At 41.8% G+C, this 20,880-nt stretch overlaps 1 protein-coding gene across 2 annotated transcripts in view; it reads left to right on the top strand.

The window, feature by feature from the left end:
• PRKCA (protein kinase C alpha) overlaps positions 1 to 14,854 on the top strand; it is a 148,602-nt gene extending 133,748 nt beyond the window's left edge. For both annotated transcript variants that reach the window (XM_084298211.1, XM_084298212.1), the window contains 4 exons: positions 3,805 to 3,885; positions 5,452 to 5,559; positions 8,024 to 8,164; positions 12,778 to 14,854. In XM_084298211.1, coding sequence (XP_084154337.1) covers positions 3,805 to 3,885; positions 5,452 to 5,559; positions 8,024 to 8,164; positions 12,778 to 12,942 — 495 coding nt within the window. In that variant the 3' untranslated portion in view covers positions 12,943 to 14,854. The remainder of the gene's footprint in view (positions 1 to 3,804; positions 3,886 to 5,451; positions 5,560 to 8,023; positions 8,165 to 12,777) is intronic.
• The last annotated feature ends 6,026 nt before the right edge of the window (positions 14,855 to 20,880 follow it).

The following is a 20,880-nucleotide window of genomic DNA, read 5'->3' on the forward strand; positions in this document are numbered from 1 at the left end:
AATCTGGGAAGTATGCAGAGGCTGAACTGGCTGAATCCTGGGTTTGACCACATCTGTCAAGCAAACAGTGGTTCTCTGGTATTTATTGATGTGCTGAACTTAAACATAAATATTTATGATCAGGGCAGTATAATAGCCTTGAAATCAATTAATACTTTGTATTTCCTTGACTAGTCAAGAGAGACAGAAGCAGATGGATGTCGAGGCTTAGTGGGGATCCTGGCAGCGTCACCCACTGCCTGCGGTGCAGTACTGAACCCTACCATGAGCGCCCTGGCAGTACCTGGAAGAATGATTTTGAATTTCAGAAGACTTTAAATTAAAAATTCCTTTTCCCTTCTCCTCTATCAAATAGCCTCAGACCTTAAGTTCTAACTGCAGTTGCCAGGATTAGGAGAGGGTAGTAGGTATTGCAAAGGTTTGGAAAGTGTGCGTTTGACTGTTTCTCATGCTAGTTATATTTATTTCTTTTAATAACTGTGCTTTAACTTTTCCAGTAGACGTAAGAGATGTTCACAAAAGACTTTCTTTTGCCTCAGGGATATAATCTTTTCATCCCAACTGGCTACCAGCTGCAAGTGGCAATGATCTAAACATTCCTACAAATTGCTGGTATTAATCTCTGTGTCCTGCTCTTCACTGTGCCTTCCTTGGAGGCAAAAAAAAAAAAAGAGGAAAAAATGCAGTCAACATTGCTCAGCCAGTTTGGCTTGATGCAAGAAATTCCTCCTGAGCTCTCAAATCCACAGAACCTGAACAGACAGAACCCTTAAAAATAGAGTCATCAGTAGGGGAAATAGGACATTTGAAATGCAAAAAGGCAATCATTTAAATAGTGATGGAGAAGGAGGGGAAGGAAGGATCTTATCAACTTTCCATTCCTACCGGACCAGTAGAAAACAGAGGCCATAGCAGGAGGAGAGGATGGTTCTTCATTTCTGGTCCCACAGCCCCCTCACTGCTCTGTGGGTCTGCTCTGCTCACTGCGGTGAGACAGGAGGTCAGTGTTAATATGCCCCTCGTTAGTAATGTGCCTGTGTTTATTTCAAGAGATACCAAAGCCTGTACCTGCAGATAGGCTGATATTGGCAGCTGCTGCCAGGCAGGCAGTGCTGGCTCTGGGTACAGCAGCTGGGAGGTAATGCACAGTGATTGCAGGATGAGGAGGGAGCTGCTGAAAATACGCCTTTTAGAACTTGCTGACTTTGTACCGCTGCGTTTGACTGTATATTCAAAACTCATCTGCTTCCTCCCACATCTAATTCCTTCCTTGAAATGAGCATCCTTTCCTCTCCTTTGCATTTTCCAATTAATGCTTTGAGTAACTCCCAGTGTTATGTGTGGGTATAGCTGTTGGTTTCTGTGCGTGACACACAGGTTGGAGCATGAACGTGGCACATAGGTTTGCTGTGTTTCACTGGTGTCATATCCTTACCGGGGTGCAGCAGGTGATTCAAATGTGCATGTTTAATTAGGATTAAAGGAAAACACCTTATAGTGTTACATACATCAATGGACAGTGACAGCAAAGTATCACCTTTTCCTACATTGCAATAGGGACATGAAAAGTGTTTATATTGCATTTGCAGTGGGACTTCTCTGAAGTGGGCCCTTTCCAGTCCCAGTAGAACTCCATGTCTGTATTTCTTTCCCAAAATCCCACTCTTTCATCATGCGATTGGTTCCACATGAGAGATGCATGCTCTCTTGGAAGGGCCACTGCTCCTCTTGTCGTGCACTTCTGTTGATGTTGACATGGAGCATCAACTGAATATTTCAGCTGATGACATAGGACACAAATTTTAGTGCTCTCGTGACTCTGACCATATGTTAGGTTAACTGTAGGAGATTTTTTCATGTTCATTCTGTCTCTCTTGATGATTCTGCTTGATATGCTCTCACAAAGGCAAATTTAATTGGGGCAGATTGCATTTGCTGATGAGAATGCTATTTAGAGAACAGCCCAATCTTGACTTGCTTCTTGCTGGTTAAGTAAATGGCATCCTTAGGTCCATGCTTTGTTACATCTTTCATTTTATGACATTGTGTTACCTTCTTGAAATATTTCCTCTCCTCAGTGCTCCCATCAAACTCTTTGACACTAGGAGGAGAAGTAGATTAGAGCATGCTGGACAGACCTGAGACCATGCCTGTCTCCTAGGATTTCCTTTTGCCGTGCTGTGGATCTATCTTTCTCTCTCATTTGCTAATTTAAATATGCTGTTCCTTCCAAAACCACTTAAATGCAGTGCGCTTATTGTACAAAATGTTTTGCCCTTACAGATTAATGACCTTCTGAAAAATATCCCTTTCTGTTTTGGTAACACACCTTGCCATTCCATCAGGCAAGGAGGTATTGTGGGAGAGGGGTTGAGGATGAAATGTTTTAATGTTTTCTTTGTGTAAAGGTCAGAGTTTTTTTCTGGATAAAGTTCTGAAAGTGTTTAGTCTTTGAAAAAGCAACATTGATTCCACAGGACCTCTGGGAACTTGCTGGTGATAGAAATGATAGGGAGGGCAACCAAGTTTGTTCACCACCGTAACACGAAATGAATGTCCCAAATATATCTTATAAAAGCTCAATGTATGTGGCTACTGCTAAAAGACAATTAAGATAGCCTTTATGTAACACCTTTCAGCTGAGAATCTTGTCACTACCTCTGGTTGTGTAATACATTTTGAAGTGTGATTTAATTTGAATTTTTTTGCTTAGAAACAGTGCAGTAATTTTAAATTCATGTGCCGCTGTTACCCCAGCAAAAAATGTGTATTCATATAGAGGCTCTAATTCTGTTTCGTAGCCAGGCAGCCCTGAGAAACAACAAAACTCGCCAGTTCAACTTCTATTTCAGGCAACTAAGAAATCTGGCATATGTGGTCTGTACTGGTCTTAGCAATTATTTCACAAAGACTAAAAACATCAAAACATATTGGAGGCCCCAGTGCTGCCTTCCCCAGTGCAGGTGGGATGTCCTGCATCCCTCCACCATGCCCACTATCCCTTCACAGTTATTTAAAAAGAGATATGAGAGGGTATCTGAACCTCTGAACACTTCTACAGGATGCCCAAATGCATCTCTTAAATAAATGAACGCTGATCTTTGAACAGGTCCTGATAATAGAAAATGACGCACGAGGGGACCTGCGTGCTGTTTGCACTCGCAGCCTCTCATTGTTTCAGCACTCAATTTGTGCTTCTGGGTGAGTCAGATGCGAACCCAGAGGACGCAAAACACTTGATGTTTCCATTAGGCTGAACAGCAGAAACCGCTTTCTTTTTGATGTAACTGGTATCTGGTTTCATACTAAGAGTATCTTAATCATACAACTTGGGAAAATGTAACTGAGCTTTTCGGGGTTTTGCTCTGAAATTTTTATTCCTCTTAGAGTGGAACAAAACCATAAATATTGAAAATAGAAGCTTAATTATTAATAATCTGGAAATTAGTGAGTCTCATGACTTGAAGCTTTGACATGGATGGAAAAAATTTTTGTCTTGTCTCCTACATCGTGCTACTCTACTTCCGTCTTTGCCTTCAAATGCACATCTCAAGATCTCCTAAGAGCTGAATTTCCCACGATATCAGAATACCAAACGATGCAGGTGGGTTTAGAATAGCATTTGCAAAAATGTCCAACTCCAGCTGGAAGCAGTGATTAGCTGGAGCGAGGATTACAGTGGTGGCTTTCTGGGTCCTTGCAAAGAACTATGTTTGTCTCTGTGTCACTATTTATCCAATATGTCACCAGACTGGATGTTGGATAACAGGATTTTTGTTTTTGTGTGTGTGTGTGATTATACAGATTATTGCTTACCAGCCCTATGGGAAGTCTGTGGATTGGTGGGCATACGGAGTGCTGCTCTATGAGATGTTGGCTGGCCAGGTAAGAATTACCCTCCTGTGCTTGCCATGACCTCTTCCTGCCTGTCCAACACTGCTCTCTATCAAAAGTTGCTAAAGGGCTAGACCCCTAGGGGACAAGCATGGGGCTTTTCATACTCATATTATGTCTGTGTACTCTTGACTGTCTCTGACTTCACTGAGAACGTGTTTAGGTTTTAAGCTCTTTATATTGCACCCACATAATAAAGCACTGCCTTTGAATATGGTTCCTTTGTACTGTAACGATGTTTTAAATAGCCATCTTCAAAATTGAATGGGAGAGAGACGCTTTAGCAGGAAAATGCATGTCAAATGGAAGAAATATAATGTAGTAGCTTGAAACCGCAGGGAGACATAATAAGACTGTGCATATGCTCTGCATTGCAGTTAAGTCACACGAATACAGCTTTTGTATTCTGTGTCCTGGGGGTAAAGTATGGGTCTCACTGCTTGAAATAAGCTTAGTTACAGACCCCTTATTCTGCACAGTTACTGAGACACTGTTCTCTGAGTCACTGAAGTAGGAAAGCAACTCTGTACTGCAGTAAATGGCAGATAACTACTGACTTCAGGAACTCGATTCATCTTGAGTTGGAAAAGATTTGTGCAGGTGGCTTTCATTGAATGTTACCTAGAGGTATGCATTTCCTTAGCGATATGGTTTAGTGGAGGACTTGTTAGACTTAGCGATATGGTTTAGTGATTTAATGGTTTAGTGGAGGACTTGTTAGTGTTAGGTCAGAGGTTGGACTCGATGATCTTGAGGTCTCTTCCAACCTAGACAATCCTGTGATTCTGTGATTCCTAAGCTTAAAACATACATTTTAACCAAATGCATTTAATAGTTTCTCTACTAAGTTCCACTCAACATATTCAAAAAGTTTTTAAAGGGTTGCAATTGCAGTCGTTAACATTTACAGTGTGCACTGCAAATATTAGGCAGCTGAGTGCTTTTTAGACAGTGAGATTTATTATTAGCTCGAACTTACACGGTGGCCATATCCTGGGGGACTCACCCACAGGCACTTCCCTCATCACCTGTATTTAAAAATAAAATGCAGCTCTGTCTGGTGATACAGCCTGCTCCTCACAGAAGCAGAGCCTGCGTGCATGTCTTGTAAAACAAACTGGGGTTTCGCTGGAATTAAGTGAGGAGTGGATATATTTTAATACAAGGTAACTGAAAGCTACAGTCTCCAGACTTTACCCCTTAAAATACTGCTGCCTGCCTGGTGCACAGTAGCTTTAAAAACTATAGATAATTGTGAAGATAAACTCATTAAAGATAATCCAGCAAACCTTTCGTTAACCTTGCTGCCATGTTGGGGACAGAAATGAAGATCCCCAGGCTGCAGGTGGCTGCAAGCTTGATGTGTATTCCTGAGCAAGGACCACAGCTTATACTGATGTCTTTGGGCATCTCTGCCTGACTGGGAGGCAGGTTGCTGGGCTGAATGCACCTCTAACATGACCCAGTATGGTATAGTATTGCTATACCATCTCATAAAATGTGGAAAATTAAAGAAAAAAATAGGAGATTAACTTATATGTGCCTTATTTTTAACAGCCTCCATTTGATGGAGAAGATGAAGATGAACTTTTCCAGTCCATAATGGAGCATAATGTTTCCTATCCAAAATCACTGTCCAAAGAAGCCGTCTCCATCTGCAAGGGGGTGAGATAGATGTTTCTTTATCATTAAGCTTCTTTTTGGCAGTCTTTATGAATAACTAAATTTGTCTGGCTTTGCTATGGCACTGTAGTATTTTAAGTGCAACTTCTGTCAGGCTGTGCTAAGTTATATTGTCATAAAGTGCTCGTCGCTTGGTGTCACTGATATGCATTCAGCTCCTCCTGCTGTGCCTGCTTATTTTATGGTAAGAACAAATGTCAGAGTCAGTAGCTGCCAAATCCAAAGCAGAAATTATAAACAGGATGATGGTGTGAAAAGTCTCCTCCCGCCTTGCTTCTCAGCCCTTGGCAGCACAACCCCAGCTTTGCAAGGTGAGGAGATTTCCCAGTTTAGATGGATGCCAGATATTCCAGCAAATGTGCTGTTGTCCTCAGCCCAGTGGGCCTAATCACAGCAGCAGAATAAAGAGTTAATAAAAATCATTTTCCAGTGTAGATAAAGATGAGCCTATGTGAAAATCTGCAGCATAACCACAAGGGAACTGCAGAGAAATGGTGTCCCAGTTGTAACCTGTGTGGCCAACAATTTATCTTAGATTCAAAGTTGTTGTTGTTGTTCTCAAGGAAAAGAATGATTTAATTTGAAGGGATTAGCTCAGAAAAAAAAAAAAATATCATCTGACTTTCTCTTGACTCCCTAGTGATGTGATTCCCTAGAGTACTGTCATTCTGCAGCTTTTCCAACCCATCCCCTATAAAGCCTTACTTTGATGTCTTACATCACTGCACTTAGTGTCAGTTAATTTGGTCATTACTTTTTTCCTTTCCTTCGGAAGAATTTAAGTGGTATTGCATATAACTTGGATATTAATCCTGAAATGAAAAATCATCAAGAAAAAGAAAAGGTGCTTAGAACAAAGTAAAATGAAAGACCACTCTAATTTTGGAGCCTATATCAATGTAGACATGCTGCTTCTGGTAACAAAAACTAAACGATGTATTTTTGTAAAGTACACGGAGATTGATGCCTTGTTGTGAAAATCATACGTTCACCCAGCACAGTTTGAACCTGATCCAATTATCCTGTTTGCAGCTCTCCTGCTTGCTGCTATTCCGCTAGCTGCTTATGCAAAGGGAGTTCAGAAAGTCGAAACTGCATCACGCCACTAGGTGTAAGGTCAAGTCTCTGTGATATAACATCTTCAATGTCTGCATTAAGCTAACAAATTAATCCCAGACTTCAGTGAGCATTATACCTGAGCTAAGAAGTCAGTGCAGGAGCAGCTGTGTTGCTGGTACTCAGCAGCAGCTCAGCAATCCCAGGCCAGTGCACGGTCGGGCAAGGCGAACGTGCCTGCTGTGCTCCTCAAATTGAATTCTCTGCTTGACGGCTTTTCCACTGGTTCAGAGCGTGCTGGGCTTGGTGATCTCAGTGACTTTGAAACAGAATTACATCTGCTAGAAACGTTATTCACATTTTCTTATATCACCTACTGTTAAAGTGAGGGGTTTAGAAAAGTTAACAAAAGTGGCAAAGTTGCTGTTAAGCTGGAAGAATGACGTGATGTGATCCTAGCCCGGTGCCTAGCCGGCTTCCTGAAGTCTGCTTCGGGTCTCTGCTAATTTCAGAGTTGGAATGTGATCAAATGAACATTTGGAGGGAGACTAAAGTGGTACAGCTGAGGTTTTAAAAAGATGTGTCGAGGTATCACTGCCTGCAGTGTATTAATCACATACGATTTGTAGAAGAGCTTAAAAAAGTCCCCATAACACTGGAACTGAGAGCTGAAGGCTGCCTTGCTCAATGCCTAATGTACAATACGTACAAGGGACAAACAAGCCTTTGAAGGAGCTTGTTAATTAGGGAGCACATTACTGTTTCCAAGCTGGCAATGCTGGTGTTGTGTTTTGTTTTGTTTTGTTTCCCATGTCTGCTTAATCTATGCAACTGGGTGTAGTATTGACCAAGATGTCATTAAGGATGCAAGGGAGGAAACATGGATGAGATGTTGTCAGCTGGGTGCCAAGAAACTGTAGGCTCCATAATGAGATGTCTTCAACAGGCCCAGAAAAATGTACTTCATACAGCTTCGGTATACTGGGATTTATTAAGTTTAATTGATCGCTGATGTCGGGCAGAAGCTGTTCTGGAGATTTATAAGACTGAAATGAAAGACCAAAGGCAAAATGCAGGAGCGAGCTGTGTTGTGAGCCAACGGGACCATGGTGTGCCCAGGGCACCGTGTGCCCACCCAGGCCTGCAGTGCTCGCCTCTGCTAATGGGAAACAGTGCACAAGCACGACCTTTAATTTGGCTGCTGGCATGCTGTCTCCAGCAATGAAACAAGGAAACTCATCTTCAAAAAATAAATTTTAGCTTTTCAAAGCAATCTTATTAGCAACTTGCATTTTCAGGAGAGGAGCAAGAACATTGCAATCTGGGGAACGTCTGTCTCGCTTCCACTCCAGCACTCAGGGTAATCATTTGGTGTTTTCTTCTTTGGTAGCTAATGACTAAACATCCTGCAAAACGCCTCGGCTGTGGCCTTGAAGGTGAAAGAGACATCAGGGAACATGCTTTCTTCAGGAGAATTGACTGGGAAAAACTGGAAAACAGAGAGATCCAGCCACCTTTCAAGCCCAAAGTGGTGAGTGAGGGGCCAGACATGTCCCTTGCCACACATGTCTGTGGGTATGCTTTCCTGCGGGGTCAGGGTGGTGCTGGCTTGGTGGTGCTCAAAATCTGCTAAAACAGGGAATTTTGATGGTGGCAGAGCCATCTGGAAGTCTGCTAACATTTTGACAGCCTGCGGCATAACCCAGTGTTGTTTGCTCTTTGTGAAAAAGTCTCACAGTGGTTGGAGTCCTGACTGGACATTCATGCACTGCATGAGATGCTGAAAAGAACTCACAAGACTGGCATATTCACATCAGCTGCTTGAGGCATGTGGTAAATGCCATTCCCGACTGTCTCCTCTGAACAGCGTCCAAAGTCAATGACTAAAGGTGTCTGAATTACTGAATTCCCTCCTCAGCGGGCTCTGTTCCCCAGGGACTTACATTCCCCAGCCTAGAGTGACAGAACCCAGATCTGCTGAGTTTGCAGGAATGGTACCTGATTTATTTTTCATGTCTATTACTGTTTTACACACGTGTATCTGTAGGAATATTTTAGAAATCCAAGCAAGTGCCCTTACTGCAAGAACCATTTGCATAGCACAATTTGAAGAACTGCATTTGTTGACACAGAAATTCTTTCAGCATGTCCTGCACTTTATTGACAGGCAAAAAAAATTATTCGAACACAAGAATATAAGCTTTCAGGAACAGCTATAAATTGTTATGTCTTGACATCAAATCTTTCTTCTCTAACACTGTTTACACTTCAGCTGAGATGTGTAACAGTCTCTAGCACTGCAGGTATAGGATCATTGCTCTGTGCGCTGATTTATTTGTCAATACAGACATGCTAGTGGGGTATCACAAACTAATGAGCAGAGGCAGAATATATTTCTCCCTTATTGCATACAAATCCCTTTTTCACCTCGCCAGGAAGGGAGTCGCATGGTGAGAAGTGTTTAGTGCTAGGGGAAATCATCCTTTACATATAATGTGGATTTTGCATGCAGGGAGGAGTGTAAGTACGTAAAAATCCATACCTGCTACTGCCAAGCCTGGCCAGCCATTCCCAGAGCTGGCTGTCAGAGGGGGGCTGCACTTATTACAGAACATTTTATGTAAGATTTTCATTATGTGCTTTTTAGGTCAAAATTACTGTTGATCATAAAACAAGTCTACCTTCACATCTGTAAGTGTAATTAGCTTGAGAACTGAGTGCTCAGACTCTCCTTGAAGTTAAAAGTAATGCCAGCACAATGATACTAAATGCTGAAATATGGTCTGGTTCCATCGTAGCACACTTGGTGGCAGATCCTGGCTCCTGTTCAGAGCAGCTGTTATCTTTCTCTGTGGTTATCATGACTGGTTTTGTTTATACAGGCTGCTGTTGAAAGACACCAAGGAGATTCAGGCATTCACATGGAGCTGAACTTTCCCAGACAAAGATAATTTAAAATCCAAATCTGATATTTACATACCCTATGTATAACTCATTTATTGTGGTTGCTGATTTTATTTATATTGATTCTAGAAAACAAAAAAGACACGAACCTTAATGTGTGTCAAGACATGGACGTATTTATAAGCTTAATTTTGTTCTGTTTTCAGAAAAACACTCTAGGTACATCTTTTCTGGGAAGCACTTTGCTGCAGGAATAATCCTGCTGCTTTTGCACACAGGCACAGTTCTCACTCCAGTATGGAGCTGCAGATTTGGGGTCAGCAGTCAGTTGGTTTAAATAATATTTTCCCTTCCAAACTGACATTTCAGAGGACATAGGCATAGAGTGACTACTTGTCAGGAAGGATATTTTCTCATATTTGTAAGTGTAAGAGTTCTGGGAGTCCCAGATTTTCAGTTCTGCTTTAATACCCCATTAACACTCATGGTAGCAGTGGTGTTCTTTAATGTGAAGAAAAATATATAATTGAGATGCAAATAGATTGATAAATGATTAAATTTGTTCATATTACATTTACATTTAATGAGTTATTCCTCCATCTCTACCAATATAAGCAGTAATGAGATACCTAATGGAGTCAGAGCTTCAGTTTCAATATGCAGCTGGTTTGAATAGCTTCTGTTTATTGGGGGGAAAAAAGGGAAAAAGATTGAGCATAATTTTGTGGAAGCATCACACATCTCTGTAAAACATCTGTTAAGCAAAAAAAGTCTTCCCTGTGGAAATATCCTTTCGGTTGCTTCTCTGAATCGACTGTACAGCCTCAAAATAAATTTGACTGTTAATTTGGAGATGCTCTGACTTTCATCCAAATGATGGGGAGTTTTCCCCTTGTCAGAGTTCAGCTCTGTCCATTCCGTGTCCCAAAAGGCATTGGCTTTAGTGGGCACCAGGGTACTCAGTGAGCACAGAACCTCAGGTGAAAAAAGCAAACCACCATTAGCCTTTAACCTGCTCAAGTGTCTTTGGAGATGGAACAAGCCTACTTTTATTAGCACTACGGTGCAGTACCTGAGCATGCATTTTTCTTCTGAAATATAAAACAACTAGTGCCTGGGGCAGCAGCAGTTCTTTGCAGCTCAGACTGGCTGGCGTGTCCAAGTCCTTGTGCCAGGTGCTTTGCAAGGAGGTTGGAAACTGTACGGTTTTCAAGACAGGGCATGAGCCACATATCTCATCCTTGAATTCCCTTAAACAGTCCTCCCTTCTGCTTGTTCCTCCTCTAAGTGAGAGGTTTTATTCATGTTAAATTAGTTCAGAAAAATCAATGTTTAATAGTGGTCTGTCGTACAAGTCATCTTCTGCCCTTTCAAAGTTACCCTCTAAATCTGAAGCTAATGGTGTAATGCAGTGTTATCCTCCCAGTCCCAATGTAGATACATTCACTAATGCAAATAGTTGATAGTGCAGCCATCCTCCAGGGATAGGTAAAGAGGAAATGGTCAGGGATGACAAGAAGTGTTCACTGCATGTACAGTACATCCAGACTTTGCTTAAGAATTTGTTACAGCAGATGGTTTTGAGATAAACAGATTTACCTTTGAACCTCTCCACAATACTCAATGTCTGTTTTTCCCCAGATACGAAGTCTTTCTTGTACCCAAACTAACTTTGTTCTGCTCCCACCTTCATCCTCTTTTACTTGCTGCTAATCATACTCTCCTGCCTTCCAGCTGTTTTCTATATCACCCCCAAACTATCCTTCTGCAAACCTGATTTCTTTTGTTTTCTGTTCTGAATGAGTTGTGTTCCGTGTGTAGCTATATATAACCATGCTTCTCGGCTGGGCTTCACGAGACGATGTGTCTCTTCTCTTAGACAAAAAAAGAAAGCAAGCTGTGATAGCACATTTTGTAATGTGGACCTGCTCCCAGGGTACGCTCCCTGCCCCAGTTCCCTTCTTGGGCAGGCAGCTGGAGTTTGCTGGGAATTTGGTGGTTTAGCTCTTGAGAGAAGTTTGGAAAAGAGAATCGCTTCCATTTTGTTTTATGGAGCTGCCTGACATCACTGCCCTGTGAGGTGACCTGGGGGTTAAATCAGGGTGAAATTCAGAATGCAAGGATCAAATAACTACCTGCTGTACCTGAGCATCTCTACGGTGTGCATCCAGCAGAGGTACTTTATGCAGGGTCTCATGGTGGGGAGCATTGGTGAGCATTTTGTCCCAACTCCTACCTCTAAATCCATGGTGCAGTGACTCTTCAGGTAGAGCTAAGTAGTTCGTTTTACTTTTATGTGCTTGTTCTTCTTCCTAAGAGAGTCACATTCATCTTCATGTCTCCACTCCACACTTAGAGGACTGTCTGGTCGTGCTCGCAGTTTTTTATGCTGTCTTCTGTGAGGTCGCCCAGGTTTTCACTACCCTGCAAGACTTTATTTCATGTCTGCTTCGTTCCAAGTGGGACTGAAGTGTGATTTAGAATAAATATCTTCTGCATCTGAGCGAGAGCTAGATCTGGGAATAGACAATTGCATTATAATGTGCTATAATTTCAACAATAATAAAGATTATACATGCAAACACACATGCATGCAAATACATCTATATGCCTATGTAAATCTGTTCATAATTTTCCAAGCTTTATATCCAACTTTAGCTCATACTTTTAGCGCACATAACATTTCCTTTGGTAAAACCTCTTTGCTCTTTTATGTTAATGTTATGCCAGTATAGCTCTGTTCAAGTTATGGATTCACAGGAGTTTATGTGCTATACAAGGAAGAATTGAAGTATGTAAATGAATTTCATTAAGCTTTCTGCAGATCATGAAAGGAACAAAGACTAACACAAAATTTAATTTTGTGTTGTAAAAGTTTTATGGAGAAGCAAAAGACTTGACAGATAAAGTATCTCTTGCCAATACGTGTCCATAAAAATATTTTGTTTTTCCTTTTTTATCCCACTGGTTCTGAATATTTACGCCTCTTTAACTTGTCACCTCATGCTGATGGATGGGAACATTTCTAACTCGGCTTTTCATCAGAATTTATCTATTAAATCCTCTCTGTTTGTCTGAGATTTTTTTTTTTCATTAAAATATCTCAAAAGAAAATTTTCTGTAACTAGTTGTAAGAAGTGAGGGAAAGCCTTGGACTCACCCTGATAAATCTGCAAACAGCTGGGACTGCCAATGTATTGTTGATTTTTTTCAGTCTTTTTTTCTCTTTTTTTCTTGCAGTGTGGCAAAGGTGCTGAAAACTTCGATAAGTTCTTCACACGAGGACAGCCAGTGTTAACACCGCCGGATCAGTTGGTCATTGCTAACATAGACCAAACAGATTTTGAAGGGTTCTCCTATGTCAACCCCCAGTTCGTACACCCCCTTCTACAAAACGTAGCATGAAACAGCAGAACAGGAAGCAATCCCGCAGTGGGGAACAGTCCTTAACCCTACAGTTTTTAGGGTTTTGCCTTGTTGATTCCATTTGGGCCTGAAAATTGTAGGGTTAGAAAGTGTATGATGGGGGGAAAGGCCACTTTTTCAGGATTTTGGCTTTGCAACAGAGACATTGTCTTAATGGGAGATAAATTACTATACAGTGCCCATTTATTTCTCCTAGAAGTCACCACTGACTCGTCTAAAGTTACCCATTTTTGGTACATAGCATAGTTTTGCAATTTCCCCCTGTCCTTTTTCTCCCTTTTCCACTCTGCTATCGTTAGAAATAATCTGAGACCCCGGGTCTGAGAAAACACCTCGAACACTGAGCCCTTCTGCGGGGATGCTGTGCAACTGGAGCCCGCGGCCCCGAGGGACCACTCCTCCCTGGGTCTTATGGTGACTTTGGGGAGAACAGCGGCACACGGGACTGAAATGCGCCGGGGAGGAGAGGCATTGCAAAGCATTGTGGAAAGCGGTTGTTTCAAAAACTTCACAGAAACAAATTTGGGAGGGGGGAGGATAAAATCAGAGTAGACCCCGAGGCTTCGTGAACCAGTCCTGTACGCAACACCCCGTTTAAACACGCTTCAGCAGTGGCCAGATCTCTAGGATCTTTGCTAAGTAGCATGTGATAAACTCAAGGGTGAAATTTTGTCTTTAATAATAATAGTAATAATTTTAATAATATTTTTGTGAATTTTAATCTCCATGAGATTATTCTGTGATCCAGGGTGCCATTGTGTGTTCAGTTAATTTAATTTACACAACTCCTGAAGTTTACTGTTAACCGGTTCTACTAATACCAATATTTCACTAAGAAATTTGTTAACCTGGAATGTAAAACAGAACTGTAACTCCTTAAATCTTATTTACATGTGCGCGTTTGTAGTCTGCAGTGTAGGGCAGTAAATCAAAGAAAACTTTGTGTATACTAAATTAACAAAAAATGCAGCCCCAAGTGACTTCCTGATTTCTCCAGAATAACTCATGAAAATCAAGTGAAATTTACTCCTAAAATAATCAATTTTAACTCAGACAACTTGGGGCTGTAAAATAATCAAGTCAGAATGAAGCACCTAAAACTTGTTTTATCGATAGAATGGAATTTAATACATTTTACGTATGCTTCATGCAATGAATTTTACATCTTTAGTAATAACTCTTAATAATAAGGGTTAACAATAAGCAGATCTATATTACTGACATAATCATATCAAGCATAAAGAGTATTATAAAAATTTTATAAATCAAATTGTGCTTTATTTGTGAAAGTTCTTGTTCTGAATGGCATCATTTAGGTTTAGCTAAATGTTTTATTGCTGTTGTTTTGGTTTTGTTTTGGGGTTTGGATTATTTTTTTTAGTTTTTGGATATTGTTAATGACTTAGGGTATCATCTGTTTTTTTAAATGTAGATCTACTTTTAAACAATAATTGCTACCTGCAGGTTTTATACAAGGTTCAATTAGGCTTTCATTTCACGTCTGCTTATTACTTACAGGGAAGGAAATAGACTTTATTTGCAATGATGAACACTGTAATTAATGCAATCTTCTCCTCTCCTATCACTTAGATAAAAAATTTGATATTTCCTCCTACAACTTACCAGAAGATATTAATTCAAAGATCAGTAAATATTTCTGTGCTTATTTTGGTTTTGTTGCAGCATGTAAAATAGTAGTCAGTGCGTTTTCCTTTCTTTTCCCTTTTGCCTTGTTCATGGTAGCAGCCATAGGCACTCTTTGTCTGTCAGATGTGCATGACGATGCCAGAAGCATGATGTCTCTGTTGCTGCATGCAGACTGATTACAGTTTTTCCAGCATGTAAACATACTCAAAAAAGTAAGATATTTGCCATAAGAGACTTAAATTTATACTAGAATATGTAACTGGGGGAGGGGGGGAGGGATCTACTTTCTAATCATCTTTTATTACAATAAAACGTCAAACCTGTGCCAAAGATTCTGTCAGAAAGATCCAGTCCTGCAGATCCCGTAGCCACGTGGAAGGTCCCGACTCACGGGAGTGACCCCAGAGGTGCACTGGACAATTTTTGAGTAAAGTGCGGTTGGCTGGGAAAGGCAACTGTGTCATGCTTCTGCACCCGTGATGCCTTCCGGAGCCAGATTTTGGTGCCTAGGACGTGGGATTTGGAACACTCCAGACGTTTGGCTTTTGCCCAGCCGTAGTCTTTTTGCAGTCACAGCTCTGAGCATGGAGCATCTCCCCGGTGAGAGGGGTCAGCCCTTAGCGGCTGGACGGGACGGTTCTAAGGCACGGGGTAGCACGCTGCTAACGAGGGGCATTCACCACCTAACCGTTTCCCAGATTGATGCCTAAATAAACAGAACTCAAAGAGTAATTTTAATACATTTTAGGAGTAAAATTTTTAATCCATTCTGTGTCAAATATGTTAGCCACGTCTGGGAGTTGATTTTCTTGTTTATATATTATATACCTAAAGATTGTGGTATGATTTTCACCATAAGGCATGTGGACTAGTACAGCATTCATGACTGTGTTTTTCTAAATATTACTAGCCTGCCATAGTTTAGGAATATCTGGGTGTCATGCTGTAGAAGATAATAGATTCAACAGATTTTTGAGGCTCAAATTTTGAGTAAAGAAGAGGCTCTCAAGTGAGTAAATCTGAGAGCGGGCATTATGCACGTTTTAAGAATGTGAAATGAAAAGGGAACTTCTGAAAAGGAAAATACAGGGAGAAATAGCAGAGCACAAGATATTGAAACCAGAAAAGCAGCACCTGGGTGGACCTAGCCCAAGCCAGAAAGAGAAAACCAGTAGATGTGACTGAGTGGTTCTGCTGGTTGTTTTCCCAAGGAGTTGTAGGGGCGTCCAGCCAGGCAGTTGCTGCTGGCACAGCAGTGACGTGACGCTGCCTGTACCATGGCAGTAAGGAGCTGGTCCAACACCTGAACAGAGCTGCTCATTTGGTGGCTGCTTCTCATCGTGAGTTTCTTAGGCACTTGCATTTGTTCCGCAGTTTTGCCACTGCAGAAGCAGGAATTCCTCTTTTATGTCCTTACCTCAAGTTCCTGAGCTTTCGGCATCTCACCTCTCCTTCTGCGGGTGTCTGTAGTGCTTCCTGAACGGTACTGTGAAATTCTTGATGCTGCAAGAATCAAGCGGGTCAAAAGGGATTGAATTCTTGTGGAACTCCTTGCTGCTCTTTGCTGCGCGCTTGCATATGAACGCTTGGACCAGCCCTTTAACAAGAACTCAAAGTGCACCAGCTGGCATGTTTGTTACCCAGAAATTTATGTCAAGTAAAACATTACATATCCAGCAAGCATGTCCCTATCTTTTTTTTTCTTTTCTTTTCTTTTTTTTTTTTTTTAATGCAGGTGTTATTTATATAATGTTTTTCACAAAGTCTGGCTTCTTAATGTTTGTCAGCAGAGGCATTAGGACTGCCTTGCTTTCCCTTGTAGTCGATAGCAACAGCAATCCAAGCACCCAGCATATTACAAAGATTTCTAGAAGTAAAATCGAACATCACATTGGAGAGAAGCTGGGTGGGAGTCATGGGAGTTGGGTCTGTCCCACACGTGCTCGAGCGCCCTGACCCCCACGCACCCCTCGGGGGGCACAGCTCTGCAGCCACCCCAATCCCAAGTGCTAAAAGTTTAGGTTTGTGTAGAGCTTGAATTGTTTAGAAGCTTGGGATTCACAAAACTACAATCTCTCTGGACTCAACTGCTCCAGTTTCTCTCAAATTCAAGACAACCTCCAAACCCTTCTGTACTGCTGGTTTTGGTTTTGTTTTGTTTTGTTTTAAACTATTTGCTATGTTGCTTTTTGTACAAGCGATGTGTGATTCCATAATGTTAGAAACTCCCCTGCTCACTTTGTGGCCTTCTTCCTGTCCCCCAGGACAAGTCACAGGGCATCTGCAGCAGGGATGAGTTGGGGAATCGGTCATTTCTCTCTTTCCCGTTCACTGGAGCGAGGCCGTTTCCCACAGAGGGCATGGGTAGGGCCTTTAGGACACGTAAAACTTCCAGGCTGTTTTCAGTGAATAAGCAAGACTTTATGTGCTCCTAGATAAATTACTTCATCATCTGGGCAAAATCTTGTGTGTCTTCATTCACTGGGGAATGACTGCAGGTCTCCAGGACAGCCTCAGTGCTCTTAGCAAGGATTGCAGAGACGTGGGAAGCAGAGAGCACACTCCTGTAACAACATACTCTGCCTTAATCCAGTTTAGAGGAGAAATGCAATTTAACTTCTGATCCTTCATTCCTCCCAGAACTACAATTGAATTTCTTTTTATATACTGAAGAAAGTTCTTCTAGAAATCAGCTGTTAGTTTAAGAGATGTTCATCATACATAAATTCTGCTGGCCTTTGAAATCCATCCATTCTTGTGGGGCAAAGATAATGCTGGGCTCTTGTAAAATTGAAAACATTAAGCGAGAGAGGAGCTTGCCTTCTAGCAGGGAAGTTGCTGTATCCAAGGCCAGGACTGACCAGTACCACTTGCATTATTTTTGTTCTCATTTGGTGCATCCGGGTGCAGTCCCAGTGAAATGCCACAGCAGATGCATGCAATTAGCAGAGGAGAAAATTCCTTCATATTAAACAAAACACCTTGTTGGAAATAATATTAATAATAATACAATAATAAAGCTTTCATATGAGTAGAAAGCACATTTGCAGTATTGAGTTTACAGTGGGCTTTCTGACCTGCCACAAAACTTCTGGAAACCTTTAATGTGATTTTGAGTTCTTTTACTCATTAGCATAACTTATGGTACATAGGTTCTGTCTGCAAGCGTGGGTGTCAGCTATAGGCCATGTGTTACCTGTGTGCTGTGTGGTAGGCAGACACTGAACTGCAAAGTAGTAGAAAAGTAGAGAAGCTAAAGCACTTTGTTCCTCAGCTCCGCACACTTAGACGGGACCTGAAGTAGTTGAGTGGGAGAGATAAATAAGAACTGACTCCATAAACGTGTGATTTCATATCAGCCAGTAACCGTGCCAGTGGCGATTGGTAATTCAGCAGCCTTATAACAAATAACCATGCACTAAAGCCCTTCTGTTCCTCAGAGAACCTGGACAGAGAGGGGTACCAGGAGCACAAGCCTTGGCCTCCCAGGGTGGCCCCTGATGCCCATGGTGGCCTTGGCGAGTTGGTGACCTCTCTGCCTCAGTTACCTCATCTGTAAAATGGGGATAATAATACTTACTTACCTCGCAGGGAGGTGTGAGGGCTTCTTAGTTAATGTTTCTAATACACTTTTAACCTGGAAAGAGTTGTGTAAGTATTATTATAACTTTTACTATTATATCAGCTTATTTGACTCGCATGGTATCACTGGTTATACCATGGTATTTCTACTTTTTTATATAACTTTAGTAATTCTACTGAAACCATTTGAAGAAAAAATAAAAACAGATCTGATATGTTTCTTACAGAATCTGGAGTACAGCTTTTGCTAATGGGGGTCCGGGTGCAGCGTGAGGATGCGCGTGCTGCTGGTGTGGGTCAGCTGCACTTCCCTCTTTTCCATTACTGAGATTTCTACGTGCAATGTAAAAATTCCATGTAAATGGAAGTCTTAGCAGAACTGACCTTGTAGGGCATGATTCCCTATGGGTAAATAAAGTCAGCACAGCTGTTTTGTAGTAATGTTTATACTGACTCCTGTTGAAGGAGGAGCGCTTTTTGTTACGCAGCTGGTCCATCCATGACAGTTTAATTCCATTGATGTTTTAATGTATTCCTGTCGTATATCCTCACCCTTTTCTTTTGCTTACATGTGACACCACAGTTCAAATCTAAAAGCAAATCACCACCTTAGTTCTGTTATTTTTGTTCCATTCGTGTCCATTGACCAAAAAGCGATTGGCAACCAATTATTAATTCTAATCAGTGGAGTACAGGAAAAGTAGCAGCAGCACTGACAACTGGCCCCTACCTGCTTCCATTGGGGTCGCCGTGCTGGGTGTCCACTGGGTTTTGGCAGGAAGCCCCCCGGGTTCGCTGGCAATGTGTCTGGCTGCCCGGCTGTGGATGCTTCCAGCCCATGGCAGCAGATCTGGCCGCGTGGTCAGCCCTTAGTGCAGGGCATACTGCAAAGTCTACAGCTGACATTATGGTTTTTATAATCATGTAGATGGCAGGAATGTTTTCATAGGAAGATTAGGTTTCTGAGGTTCATAAGCCTTTTCCCATGAATCAGTTGACTTGGCATGGTTGTATTTATTGCCTTCCCATGGGAGCAGCAGAGGCAACGCTGCTGACAGTGGTGGCATCACGGCGCAGTCCTTGCAGAGGTCAGAGCACTCCTGTCCTGGAGCAAGGCAGCACCCCCGGGTGCCTGGAGCCCAGTCTGTGCTTCGGGGCTGTCCTGGAGCAGAGACTGGTGCTGGGAAGCCCCAGCCCCGCACAGCAGAGCCTGTGCAGTTGTGATTCCTTACAGTAGCATGGCCTCCAGTCCCAGGGAAGGCAGCAGGGCTTGCACACTTGGCCGCCTTGCTGACTTGGGGCACGCAAAAATGTTCTCGCAGCGATAACAAACTTCAGCCGGGGGTCGTTGCCCACAAAGCCTTTCATTTGTTCTCTCTTGAACTATTAAAATGAATGTAAGAAAAATAACGTCAACAAACTGAAGCTTGTTGCCTCCTTTAAAAACACTTCGGGCAATCCCAACACGTGTACGATTTTGCACGACAATACAGAGTACACCTGAAATGTTTAAAATGATTGCATGTTATTTTAATGTTACCTTTTTTAAAAAAAGAAATAATACTACCTTGAACTCATTCATATTTTTGATTGTTACTTTAAGACCCACATTTTGTATTTATAAAGAGGAGAACATTATTTATTTTCTCATCATTTATCTGCAAGATGCTACTAGAAAATTTGGAGACACCATTAAAAAAAAAAAATCAAAAAAATAATTGGAAGTATAGTGGGCAAGACTGATGTATAAATTACAGCATCTTTTTTTTTTTTTCTTAATTCTCAATATCCTCAATCTTTGTTTGCATGAAATGCTTTTGTTAAATATTAATTGTAGTTTCAAAGCAAGTGTGTATGAATAAAAATACTTACCATTACTTTGTGAGAGTTTGCTCTGGCTTTTTTGGGATTTCATTTCAAAACACACTCCGCGGAGGCTCCAGCAGTCATGGTGTGATTGGCCCCGGAGCTTGCACAGGTGCACACCTTGATCAGCAGTGACTTGAAGTGTTGGCGCACAGAGTTTTAGCCTGGGCTCTTTTTTAAATTCCTGGTAATAATTCGAGAGAAAAAGAGGCTTAACTGGGAAAAGGGTGTGTAAGGTCAGCAAATCTGTTACAAGTAGCAGAGTTATTAAAAAAAAAAAAAAAAATAGGTGTGGAAGAACAGAGATTTCCACTTGCAGGGGCCATGGGCTCCTGGCCCCACCAGCCGTACTTGCCCTGAGCCTGGGCACTCCCCCTGCTGAGGCTGATCTCATTTTGTTTTCAGATTTTGAAAGCAATGTACAAATGCCATGACAACTTGATAGACAAATTCTTTTTCTACTTGCTCTCAAACGTATTCCATCTCCTGCTAATTCAGTAATTGGGTTAGTTTAATTTGCAGAAAAATCTGGCTGAGTTTGCCCAAAGGAATGGTTGAAATCTTTTTTTTTCATAGAGACAGCATTTCCAGGCTGCTGCACGCTGCTCAGCCTTCCTCTGGCAAGTACAGCTTCTCCTGCAGCCCATGCAGCTCTCCTTGCTCCCACCTTGGGAGCTTTTTGCAGAGCACCAGAGGGAGCTTGTGCAGGGCAGCACTGCTCTGAGCTGGTTCAGATGCCCAGCATAAGCAGAAAGAGGTCCTCAGTGCTCTGTGCTGCTGTGCCTGGATCCCTCCCAATCCCTTGGCTGTTCAGACAGGGGC

Source organism: Netta rufina (assembly GCF_964035555.1).
Source record: "Netta rufina genome assembly, chromosome: 19".
In the NCBI taxonomy this organism is placed as follows: Eukaryota; Metazoa; Chordata; class Aves; order Anseriformes; family Anatidae; genus Netta; species Netta rufina.